At 39.3% G+C, this 11654-nt stretch overlaps 2 protein-coding genes across 5 annotated transcripts; both read right to left on the bottom strand.

Annotated features, from left to right (window-relative positions):
* Positions 1-1008: 1008 nt before the first annotated feature.
* On the bottom strand, positions 1009-5184 carry LOC126618481 (uncharacterized). Of its 4 annotated transcripts, none has more exons than XR_007621735.1 (5): positions 4978-5183; positions 3880-4226; positions 1821-3786; positions 1299-1498; positions 1009-1188 (listed from the first exon to the last, which is right to left on the bottom strand). XR_007621735.1 is itself a non-coding variant. In XM_050286559.1 (5 exons), the coding sequence occupies exons 3-4, from the start codon at positions 4221-4223 to the stop codon at positions 1842-1844; spliced, it is 2289 nt and encodes a 762-aa protein (XP_050142516.1). In that variant the 5' UTR covers positions 4224-4226; positions 4335-4395; positions 4978-5184; the 3' UTR covers positions 1009-1498; positions 1821-1841. The 4 variants fall into 4 exon arrangements, 3 of the variants coding, with proteins under 3 accessions (XP_050142516.1, XP_050142515.1, XP_050142517.1); XM_050286559.1 differs by adding an exon at positions 4335-4395 and having other exon boundaries at positions 1009-1498; positions 4978-5184; XM_050286558.1 differs by having other exon boundaries at positions 1009-1498.
* A 2323-nt stretch (positions 5185-7507) lies between these two features.
* On the bottom strand, positions 7508-9703 carry LOC126618483 (probable L-cysteine desulfhydrase, chloroplastic). Its single transcript, XM_050286564.1, has 2 exons — positions 8233-9703; positions 7508-7773 (listed from the first exon to the last, which is right to left on the bottom strand). Exon 1 carries the CDS (start codon positions 9575-9577, stop codon positions 8237-8239), a length of 1341 nt encoding a protein of 446 aa, XP_050142521.1. The 5' UTR covers positions 9578-9703; the 3' UTR covers positions 7508-7773; positions 8233-8236.
* Between the last annotated feature and the right edge of the window lie 1951 nt (positions 9704-11654).

Here is an 11654-nt window from a genome sequence, read left to right as displayed (position 1 = left end):
ATAATACCAGTCTTACCAGAGTTTGCTTAGAAATAGCTGACAGGGGAAAGAAGGTTAACACCAAACCAAATGCAGTGAAGTTCACTTATTTTTCTCTTCTTTGTTGTTGAATTGAAAAGAAGAGGAAACCCTAAACAAGACTAAGAAACAAGTTGTAATATCTAATGGAATCCGATGACGAGAGGGATGAAGTCCTCCGCAACATGATAGTGATCGGAGTCTCCCTTGTGGTTATTGCTGCGGTTGTGGTGATTGCTGTGGGTGGTGTAAAGAACCCCGATGAGGCCACAGCGCTTGATCCAAAGCCAAGGAACAACTCTGGCATCGATCTTAGTCTTGACACCGTCTGTGGCAAAACTGATCACGGCCGGGACTTTGCCAGTCTACTCTCGGTCCCATTGGCAACGATTCAGACTCGGGTGCTGTAAACTATTTTACGGCCTCCATCGACGCAACCCTAACGGTAATGAAAAATGTACAAAATGGTGCGGTTGAAGAGTGCATGGGGTTGATAGACTTGGGTATCAAGCAACTTGAGTTTTTGCTAGCCGTTCGATCAGAAAACTACTTGTTGGGAAGCACGTCAGGTAATGTTAGGAATGGTCTGGATGCTGTGATCTCGTACCAACAAAAATGCCTTGAGCAGTTGCCTTCTAAACAATTCAGATGATGGGTTGTTAAGCAAGCTTTGGAGAAGGCCATTGAGGTTGCAAGAAATGCCTGGGGCATAATCTATGAGTACCCTGCAAGGCATAATAGGGCTTCCATCTAACCTCTAGGTTAGACTACATACGTACCCGAAGACGGGATCCCCCCACCAAGGCACCAACCACTCCACCACCACCACCACCACCACCAATGCCGCTCATCCCCAAGGGTTGGCACGTTTACGAGCTAAAGGCGGTCTCTGGGACCGATGCTCAGCTTCGACCTGTGCTCCTGTAATGGCTTTGGACATGGAGGGAGGCGGCGATCGTGGCCGTGCAAAGGCAAGTAAAAGGGAATATCTTCAAACTAAACGCTCAACGTCTTCGTATAAATGAATTAAACATTGGCCCAGCTGACCAAAAGGATAATTTACAAGACAAAAAGTCCAAACCTACAAAATGATTGGATGCCAAATTCCAATTCCAACTTCCATGGTACCTTCAACTTCAAGTAACTCTAACAACATCCGCCTCCTAATACCTTGGTAAAAGGTCGTACCCAGTGCACAAGGCTCCCGCTTTACGCAGGGTCTGGGAGAGGTGAATGTCGGCTAGCCTTACCCCCATTTATGGAGAGGCTACTCCTAATACCTTAGTAAATTAACGTAAATCACACTCATTTACCAAAGTTAAACTACCAAATATCCCGGTTAGCAATACAACTATGAAAACGAAGAATAATTTACATAAGCATGTCTACTAACACATACATTCGGGAACACATCCCACTATCTATTTGAGCTGCTTCTAGTACGGATGATGCCCTTGCCATCGCCCTATCGGATGCAATCCTATTCACGGAACCAATATAAAAAGTCCGTCAATTATTAAGGTATGCTCGAAAAAATAACGCAACACGTCTGCCAAAAATACATTGACGAAACAAATAAAAAGATGCAAAATCTCATAGGCATCGGGGGAACTCTATTTTATAGAATCTAAATGTGCTGCTAGCGCAAGTTCATACAGATGACAAGACTATACAATGAAGCCACACCTAACTTACAATGCACTTGAACTTGAATACCAATCCACAGGTATACTCATCAATAAACCAGTGAAAACATGGATGAAATGAAACAACGGGGGTTTCTACTAAAGGTTTATACTTACCCGGCATCTAATACTCTACAATCACTCTTTGCAAGTGGACTTGTTGTGCCCAAGACCCTTGCATCTGCTGCACTGGAGTTGACGCTTAGCCATATCTTGTGATCCATATTTCTTAGTAGTAGGCCTGCCTGGTGGACGCCGGGTGGGTGGAGGCGTTACAGTCACTAGTACTTGAGAAGAAGCCTTCGTTACAGGCATGTCTACATTTGGAACAGGATATATTGGTTCTGAGTATGTCAATCTATAGCTCTCAGTGGTAAAGTATCTTGAACAATAATCATATGGGCTCCTGCCCATGCAACGAATGACAGCAATTGCATGACAGCATGGTAAACCAGTTATCTGCCACCCTCTACAACTACAGTCCCAGCGATCAACATCTACAACTTCAGTGGTGTCACCATGAACCTCAAATCTGCTACCAGTCAACAATAGCACTTGGAGGTTTCCGATGTTCTGAGTTTCCTTTTCTAGCTTTTCCTCCATGGTTGGAGTAAGCCTTGCCAACCATTCATTAGATCCTTCCCTTCTTGTGTAGATCAACTCCATAATCTTACCCCTGATCACATCAACCATCTGTGTTATTGGTAACTCGTGTGCATCTGATGCCCAACTATAGAACAGCTCACCAAAGTTGGATGTCATATGGTTATATCTAGCACCTTGAAAGAATGAATTCGCCCACTTCTGGGGCTCACTTTGTATGATCCAATTGTAAGCCTCCAATGAGATGCTTTTTATGCTTTCAAGACAACTTTGGAAGTTTTCAGGCCTATGTGCATAAGCAGCACCATAAAAATCCTCAATCATCAGCCGCTTGACCTCATGAGAAAACTGCCCTTTCAAGTCCCTGATAAGTTGCTCGGTCAAATATCGCAGGCAATAGCCATGATATGAGTCTTTAAATATTTCCGCAATTGATTCCTTCAATCCCTTCTGTCTGTCTGCCACAAATGTCACAGGACAAGATATTGACAATGCAGATTTTAACTGTAGTAAAAACCAATGCCAATTATCATCAGTTTCTGCATCCACCACAGTGAAAGCAACAGGGAATACCCCATCATCCCCGTCAGCAGCTGTTGCAGCCAACAATGTGCCTTGATATTTTGATTTTAAGGGAATGCTATCCAGGAAAAGGAGAGGCCTGCAACCTTGCTGGAAACCATACAATGAGGCATGGAATGCGACAAAGAGGCGATGGAAACTGGAGTCTTCCTTGGTGGTAAAAGTAGCAAGACTACCAGGGTTTGTCTCCATTATCCTGTCACAGAAAAATGGTAATTGATTATATGCCTCTTTGTACGAACCCTGAAGCTGCTCCTTTGCTATTTCTTTCCCACGCCAGGCCTGGAAGTAGTTTAGCTGTATACCATATTCCTGCTTGATATCATTCACAATATCCTTGGGCTTATAGTTGGGCATATATTTTAACTTCTCCTTGATAATACTGGCCACCCAACTCCTCGTCGCCTGATGCCCTGTAGTTGCAACAGCACCTTCACAGGAATGTGTTGGATTCATTTTCTTGATACATATTAACTGAGTTGTCGACAACCTTGATGCATGAATTCTCCAAGGGCAGCCTTCAGCCTTGCACTTCACAGTCACACGATGACTATCATTCTTCTTATACCTAAAGGCGAACTGATGCGCAATGGCATATTTGCGCAATGATTCACGAAATTCATGAACGCTGCTGAATCTTTGGCCCACACCCGTAATAGCATTCTGCCACTGGTGTGCACCTTTAGCATGCTTCTCACCACTAGGGCCAACAAGAGGAAAAATGGGTGATATTTCGGTGGGTATATCAATATGTGCATCAATAGGGCTGGCACCATCGACAACATCAAGAGAAGCATCAAGTGGGATATCAGGCTGAGTGGTATCACCCACAAAGTCCACGACATCAAGAGATGCATCAACTGGAACCACAGTTTCTGACAGAGTTGTTCTGCTCGACCTGAAAAATCCATGAAATTCATAAGTCTCACAAAAAGAGAAATTTTTTTTGAAGTGGTATCTAAACTACTAGCTTACATATCAAGAGAACTACCTACTGGGAGGCATGTTCGAGACATCAGGAGGAGCTACTTCCTCCATGACATAAATATCAATGGTTGCAAAATCACCATGGAATTTGATCATGCGCTGGAGATCCTTGTCATTGGAAACAGTAATCAGGGTCTTCTTGTTGCCAGGGAGGAAGTACTTGATGACCATGTTATTGTAGCTGCAACCAAACATTTCTGTGACCTCCAATTTAAACTCATCAAACTTCATCTGGTCATCAATGTCAATAGCATGAGCATCTTTGCCCCTATATGACAATGTACCACCTTTCTCTGTAAAGAATTCACCCCCCGACTGACAAATTGCTATGACTCTCTTCACCTCCATGATCTGCCCCAGTCATAGCAAATCGGTAAGCGACATATGTTATATACAGTACATTTTATCAGTCAACTGTACACAAATTTCATAAACAGCATAGACCCTCTCTCACCAGACCTCATTTCACTTCACATTACAGCAATCCGTGGGAATTTACCAGCGTAAACTCAAGATTTCACTGCAATGCAATTTCGTTGAGCTTAAAATCAATACACACTAAACATAAGCTCTCGGACTTTAACTTCTAGTTAGATTTTTCAAACTGATTATGTCATATTTATTTCTCAAGAAAACCACAGAGTAAATTAGTCGAACCCACAAAGGGCTTGTGGCTAAGTTGGTTAAAAGCATTCACCACTGCACCAAAGCTCCCAAGTTCCATTTCCCCCCTCCCCCAAAATCACTCGTATCAAAACTAGTCGAACCCAACTGCTCCAAATGCAAGCAATATTTTCAATACAAATACATTATTTACTCTAGTCTCTGAGGTCCCAAGCAGCAAAGGATTAAGCTTAAGCTTTGTTGCAAGTGCAAACTCACTCAGCAACTTTCAGACACCCTCAAAGGGGTTCAACAATAAACGAAAAAAAAAAAAGCAAATGGGTACCAAAATTTCGATCAAAACAAACGGAAATAACACCAAAAATTCAGACTTTTATGTAAAAAATTCAATCCTGCAAAAGGCTACTCTGAAAACCCTAATTTCCCCAATACCAACACATCAAATCGCGGAAAAACAATCGGAAATTGAGATGATTACCTTTCGGAACTGAGATTGTCGTCTGAGTCTCCAATGCCCAATTCGACGTTGGGATTTTGACCGTGGAATTTGGCTCGCAGCTCTGAAATTTGGGGATGTTCACGCATACGTAACCTACACAATTCAACCCCAAGAGAGAGAAGAGAGGGGTAGCTATTCGGTTTCCCACCAGTTCACCGTACTTATTTTCCTTCACAATCGCAACCCATCCCAGTTTTTTTATTTTATTTCCCTTTTTTCAAAAGAAAAAAAAAATAGAAAACTAATTAATTACTATTTATTTTATTTCCATCCAATGGCTCAGGTTGGGACACGTGTTGAAGCCGTTGGGATTTAATTTCATTTTTTTTACCGTTGAAAATCCAACCGTCCAAAAATATAATCGTTGGAAATTCAACGGTCCAGAACGTCCCTTGTCAAATGTTGTTATCAATCCATAAAGAGTCAATTTTAAGAGAGTCTCATTTGCATTTCTCATTACAAATTTTCATTAGTGTTGAGGATTATTTTTGGGAGTTTAAGTTGTATGATAAGCTTTGTGCATGCATACCATAAATAGAAAGCAAGAGAAATAGTTTTTGTGCCGGACGTTAATTTCATGCAACTCGTAATTTTTTTTAATGAAATGATACTTTGTAATAAATTATTCAAATATACAGAGAAAAGAATTCAAACTCAAGATTACAAAGGCAAACAAATTACTTTGGCCGACTGATCTAACCAACATTTGCAAGTTGACCTATGTTCAAATGTCACAATCTTGAAGTTTGTAAAGTCATGTGCCATTTATGCCTATCAACGCACACATACAACCTAACCTTTTCAACTTACTAATGTATTCATGGACGGTAAGATTGATAAAAATGAGTGGTATGCTAAAAGCACTTCAAACACAAACATTTGTGAGCATAAGTACTTCCCACGCCGCCTCATTCTGATCTTGATGAATTGGGCTATTTGCGTGGTCGTGTTGTACTGAAGTAAATAGTTCGTACTCAGCCGCTTCTTATTCTCAACATGGTTATACAAAAATCTTAAATGCTCCAATGTACTTAGTATTACGGATGTTTGAACCGTTAAATCTTAGTTTTTATATTTTTAAATAAAGCACTCTCTGTATTTTATCCGGTACTCCGGAGCACCCTATTGTGTAGATTCCTGCGGCTGAGCTCATGATGTCTCAATGGTTGTCAAGATTCTCATGACAGAGACCAACGACCAAACTCGCTTGTTTTACCGGCATGTGTACTAAACTTGTGTGTTTTGTTTTAAAATTTTGGACCTTGGTAGGTTTTAAAAAATATAAAACTAACATATTCTTACATTGACTTTTGACAAGCAATGTTCTAAAATGCTTTTAGTACAAAGAGGAAGATTCGGATCTCGATACAGAAAGATGAGTACGCTATTCTAACCAACCACAACAATATTGCACTAAATTGTAAATAAACTCAGTGACTCAAACAAAACTACCAACCGTGGACGTAGCCCAACTCGGTTTTAACACTGTAGATGGAAAATTGACATCGACTGGTGACGGTGTCAACAGTATATGTTTAACATTTGAGAACATGTGTGCGGAATATATGTCACAAGAATGTCAACCACAAACACGTACTACTTCACCAATTAAAAGTGACTAATACAACATGTTAGATCATGATCAAAGAATAAATATACATTAGTAATACATGATCAAGGAATAAATATACATTAGTAATATGACAGGTGAAAGGAATCCTAAAATAATTACAATAAAGAATTACATTCCTATAATTACGGAGAAGGTTTCAGATTAACTAAATCTATTACAAATTACAATCACCTGTAAGTCATCGTGATTGTGATCATACCTAACAATGATCCTATATTTCAAATGACGTATCAAAATAAGTAAATACTTTTAACCATTTAAGTTATACGTCAAAGAGCGCACAACTCTACTAATCTAAACTACGCAAAAAGGAATTCAAACTTATGTGCAAATAAGAAAGTACACAGCTCTAGCCAACTTGATTATGCCCGAGCTTGCGTCAAAAGTTGTTTCTACAAAGTATTCGTACTTCAAATTCAAGAACAGAGGGCAAATTTTTTGAAAAAACATAGGAGTAACTGCGCCAGCCGCCAATTGGTGTAGGAGAAAATGAAATGTGGGAGAACAAGAATAAAATTTCAAGCTCAAACCCCTTTTAGAGAATAAGAATATGAAGAAGAAGAATCCAGAGGAATATGAATATGATCAGAAGAAAATCAGCATAACCCAAAAACAGAAAGTAAAATAGTGGAGAATTTGGACACACAATCTTTTTTTTGGCCTTGCCTTCTAATATTTCAACATTCTAAGACAAGTTACCTTCCAGATCCACAGCAGTGGGGCCCACAAGGAAACCCTCCATCCAAGACTTGTTTAGTTCTTTCTCAAGAAATTTCACTACATACAGCATGCCCTAACTAAGTCATGGTCAGGCTCAATCGTTTCTAGAAAGTTTTATTTCAATTTAAGTTTTCTGTTTTAAGTTTTATGAGTTAATTAAGCATGCAAATGTCGAAACATTCATTAAACATTTACAACAACAACAATTCCGGCAACGCTCAACAACAGTTAACATGACCAGGAAACCAAAAACCATGAAGAAATTTGTTTCTGCTTCGATACATGCACTTAGCAGTTTGTTTCTCTACTAGTTTTAGGGATTAATGATACCAAAACCATTTGCAACTGCTGAGGCATGCAGGCGATGCAGATATAGCCATGGATGTTATTCATCAGAAGAGCTTCTTCGGTGCTTCATTGGACTACAATATGCAGACAGTTACATGTCAAAAAACAACTTATTAAAAATTAAAACTTGGTAATAAATAATAGAAACAAGGCCCCTCCTTGCATATCATAAGCTGCAGATACATCAGGCAAGATGTTTATACACAGCAGAACTATTAATCTATAAGATTCTTACTACATTGAGTTTTTCCATGGACGTAAACATGTGCTACCTATATCACCACATTCTAAATGGGACAGGTGGGAGGAGTAACCTACTTCCATGGCCACTACAAGTTGAAACAAATAACCTGACCACCCAATCAAGAAACGCCAGCTAACCATAATTAAACTTCTGGAAATGGTTGTAAGAGCACTTGGATTCATCACAAGATTTAACTAGCATTTCAATCACAGTATGAGAAGACAAGAAAACCTGATTACCATACACTTCTAACTTAAAAACCATAAGAATGGATGGAAGCAGAGCATACCTCGTCAGTTAGAAAGTTGAGCACAAGTAAACCCCTCAGAAACAAGTTGATTAATTGCGTCTCTGAACTTGTAATAGTCATCAACTTTGTTGTACACTTGATGAGAAATTCGACAATACCCATTTACTGACTCAACCTCCCCGTTCTTGGGTGGTCGGAAATAAATCGGAACTTCAACACCAAACTTCTCCCTCAAATGTATCCTTAACTCCTCAGTATCCTTCTCACTCAAGATCCCCAAGCAAGCAGGCAACCCAATCATGATCATACTGGCGCACATCTCTGAAGGGCACCCGAGATGCGTTCCCCATGCATTGGCCAACATCTGCCCCATCTCAACAACAGTCTCATGATTCCTCTTCTTGATCCCCTCAATACCTCCTTCGAACCTATTGATGAATTCCAAAACTGAAGGCACTACCAATTGCGGGCTATAATCCCTATTCCCAACCGAAGCACTTTCTATAGCCAACCCATTACCATACTCATGGGAAACAACAGGATGGTGCAACTCTGGGCACTTGGGAGACTTCCTACAGTACAAAAACGCAATAGACGGGGGGCAAAAGAACCACTTATGCAAATTACTAGTATAATAATCCGCCCCAATTCGCTTCATATCGACATCAGTACACCCGATACCATGAGCAGCATCTACAAAAATCTGGTCAACATCCTCTTCCCTACAAATCTTAACTAATTCTTCAACAGGTATAACAACACAGGGCATTGAAGTAATATGATCAATCACAGCTAACCTAACCCTCCTACCATTAGCCTTCCCTATCACCAAAGCTTTCTTAAATTCAGAGATAATTTCATCATTTGATTTCAAAGGAAAAGGCAAAGGGACTTCAATCACATACCCGCCGGCACGCGTCACGTACGCCTCAATCGACTTCTTCACGGCGCCATAAGCGTAATGAAGCATCACCACAGCATCACCTTTGCCGAATTTGCTCTCCGAAAACCCCCAGGCCGTCTGCTGAAGCACGATGGCGGCGGCGGTGGTGGCGTTGTCGACGAGTGAGACCTCGTCGACATGGTCGGCATTGATGAGCTCCTTGATAATGGTTCTGGAACGGTGGATTCCCTTCTTGAGCTCGTTGACGTAGAAATGGTCGGGCTGGGCGAGGTTTTTGAGCTGCCACCGCCGCTGGGCTTCGATCAATGAGGCGGGGCAGGAGCCGAAGCTGCCGTTGTTGATCCGGGCGACGTTCGGGTCGTGGTGGGAGAATTCGGCGGCGATTTCGGCGGCAGTGATGAAATTTGGGGAAAGTTTAGGTTTTTTGGAGATGTGGGTTTTGGTGTCGCCGTTGATGTGGTGGTCCGGCGAGGAGGCCATTTGGGAATTTAGGGTTCGGAGGTTGATGAAGCTGAGGAAGAGCGTGAAACGTTCAAGAGTGAGAGCGTGAGAGAGAGAGAGAGTGAGGGGAGTGAATAGTCTGAGCCTTCGGGAGCGCGAAAGGGGATAGAGAGAAATTAATCAAGACTTTGGTGGTTAAATTATAAATTAATTTGGGGGTGAAATTAGAAATTAGGAAAATTGTAGGTGGCGCCAAATAAAGCGCACTCGCTCGATGACTCGACTGACCATTTCCATTTTGTTTGTTTTAGCTCACGTGACACGCACGTGATTTTCCAACCTCCGGTTTAGTAGTTCCTTTCTTTGCACAGTTACTTCTTTCTTGATTTTCTTGTGATTAGACTAATTGCGTTTCCCTTTTAATCTAAATCAAGAGAAATGCTCACGAGATTTTTTTCAAAAGCGGAACTCTTGGTAAACTCTCTGACATCTAATAGTTTAAAGTTAATCACCATGTCAATATTATAAAATATTGTGTAAAACAATAAGGTGACAGACAATTAAAAAAAATAGTCATAGAGTCACACTTCTGAAAAAATCTCCTTAACGTTTCTCTTAAATCAATTAGGTATTGCTACTTACTTTTTCAACTTTATGGAAAGTATAGTTGTGGCCCTGTGGATTAGTGAGTTGTGTTTGCGTTGGTTGCACGCATAGATCGATAATATGTATCAACAATTGAAAGTCGTTAATTCTGCACCTCATAATGCAAAATTGAAAAATGTGGAAAAAGTATAATAATCACGACTCTTGAGTAAAGGAGAGGACACATACTATCATACTATCAATCTATGAACATGGCTATGAGGATTGGCTTTACGGGTCTGCATATAAGTTATAATCAAGGTATAAAATATCGATGATATCGGAAATATCGGTAGTTTAAAAATACGGAAATTTCGATGAAAATAGCGGGATATTATCGATATCGATAAAAATTGAATAAAACCAATTGTAAGAAAAACTTGGAAATTTTTATTGAAACTTTGCAGGATATTTATTTAGTTAATTATCTATTAGTTTATCACAAAAAAATTGGAAGGAAATGCATTGCATGATGAATTTAACTGATTTAAGTTGATTATATAGCGAGCTGGCAAACAATGTGAGTGTAGAAAATATGTAGTAATTAATTAAAGAAGTTTAAACAAACCATAATCATTTATATATAATGAATTAATACAATATTTTACACTTTATACATTGCATGATAAGATACATGAGTGACTTAGTACCACATAGAGTTCCTATCAAGGTCTAAAATATTGATGATATCGGAAATATCGGTAGTCCAAAAACACGAAAATTTTGATGGAAATATAGGAATAATATCGATATTTTAGACCTTGGTTATAATATAGGATGAACTGTCAATTTAGTCTCTGAATTATCACCTGAGTGAAAATTAGGTCCCTCAACTATTTTTTCAGAAAAATCAGTCTTTGAATTATAAAATTATGCCAATTACATCTCTAATATTAGATTCGAAACTATTATATTTAATTTTTCGTCTATTTAAGTCACGTTACTTGCATGTGATACACATTAGAGGGTATATTGGTAATTTTATATAAAGAAATAATGTATGAAGTTAACTTTGGAGGGTAAATTAAATGTCAAATTCGCAACCTATATGAAATGTTAAGGGCTTATAGATGATAAAATGATGGTATTACATTCTAAAGTGTCTCAAGTGACTTAAGTTGACGAAAAATTAGATAAAATAGCTTTGAATAAAATAGTTGGGATGAAATTAGCAATTTTTAATGAATTTCGGGACTTATTTTACTGAAAAAATAATTCAGAGACCTAATTTTCACTAAGGTGATAGTTCAAGGACTAAATCGGCACTTCACCCTATAATATATGTTCTAAATGCCATGTATTTAGGACTAAAACTTACATTATATCTTTCGACAAATAAAAAAACAACAACTTGGGTTACGTTATATCTTCAATTGATTAGGATAGCTTCTCATACTAAGCGTTACAAGGTCAAATACGACCAAAATTTATAATATCTCATATATATTTTTTTATAGATGAGACCGAATTA

Source organism: Malus sylvestris, chromosome 4, assembly GCF_916048215.2.
Source record: "Malus sylvestris chromosome 4, drMalSylv7.2, whole genome shotgun sequence".
Taxonomy (NCBI): domain Eukaryota; kingdom Viridiplantae; phylum Streptophyta; class Magnoliopsida; order Rosales; family Rosaceae; genus Malus; species Malus sylvestris.
The sequence above is the reverse complement of the archived record's forward strand: the minus strand, read 5'-3'. Positions and strand labels throughout refer to the sequence as shown.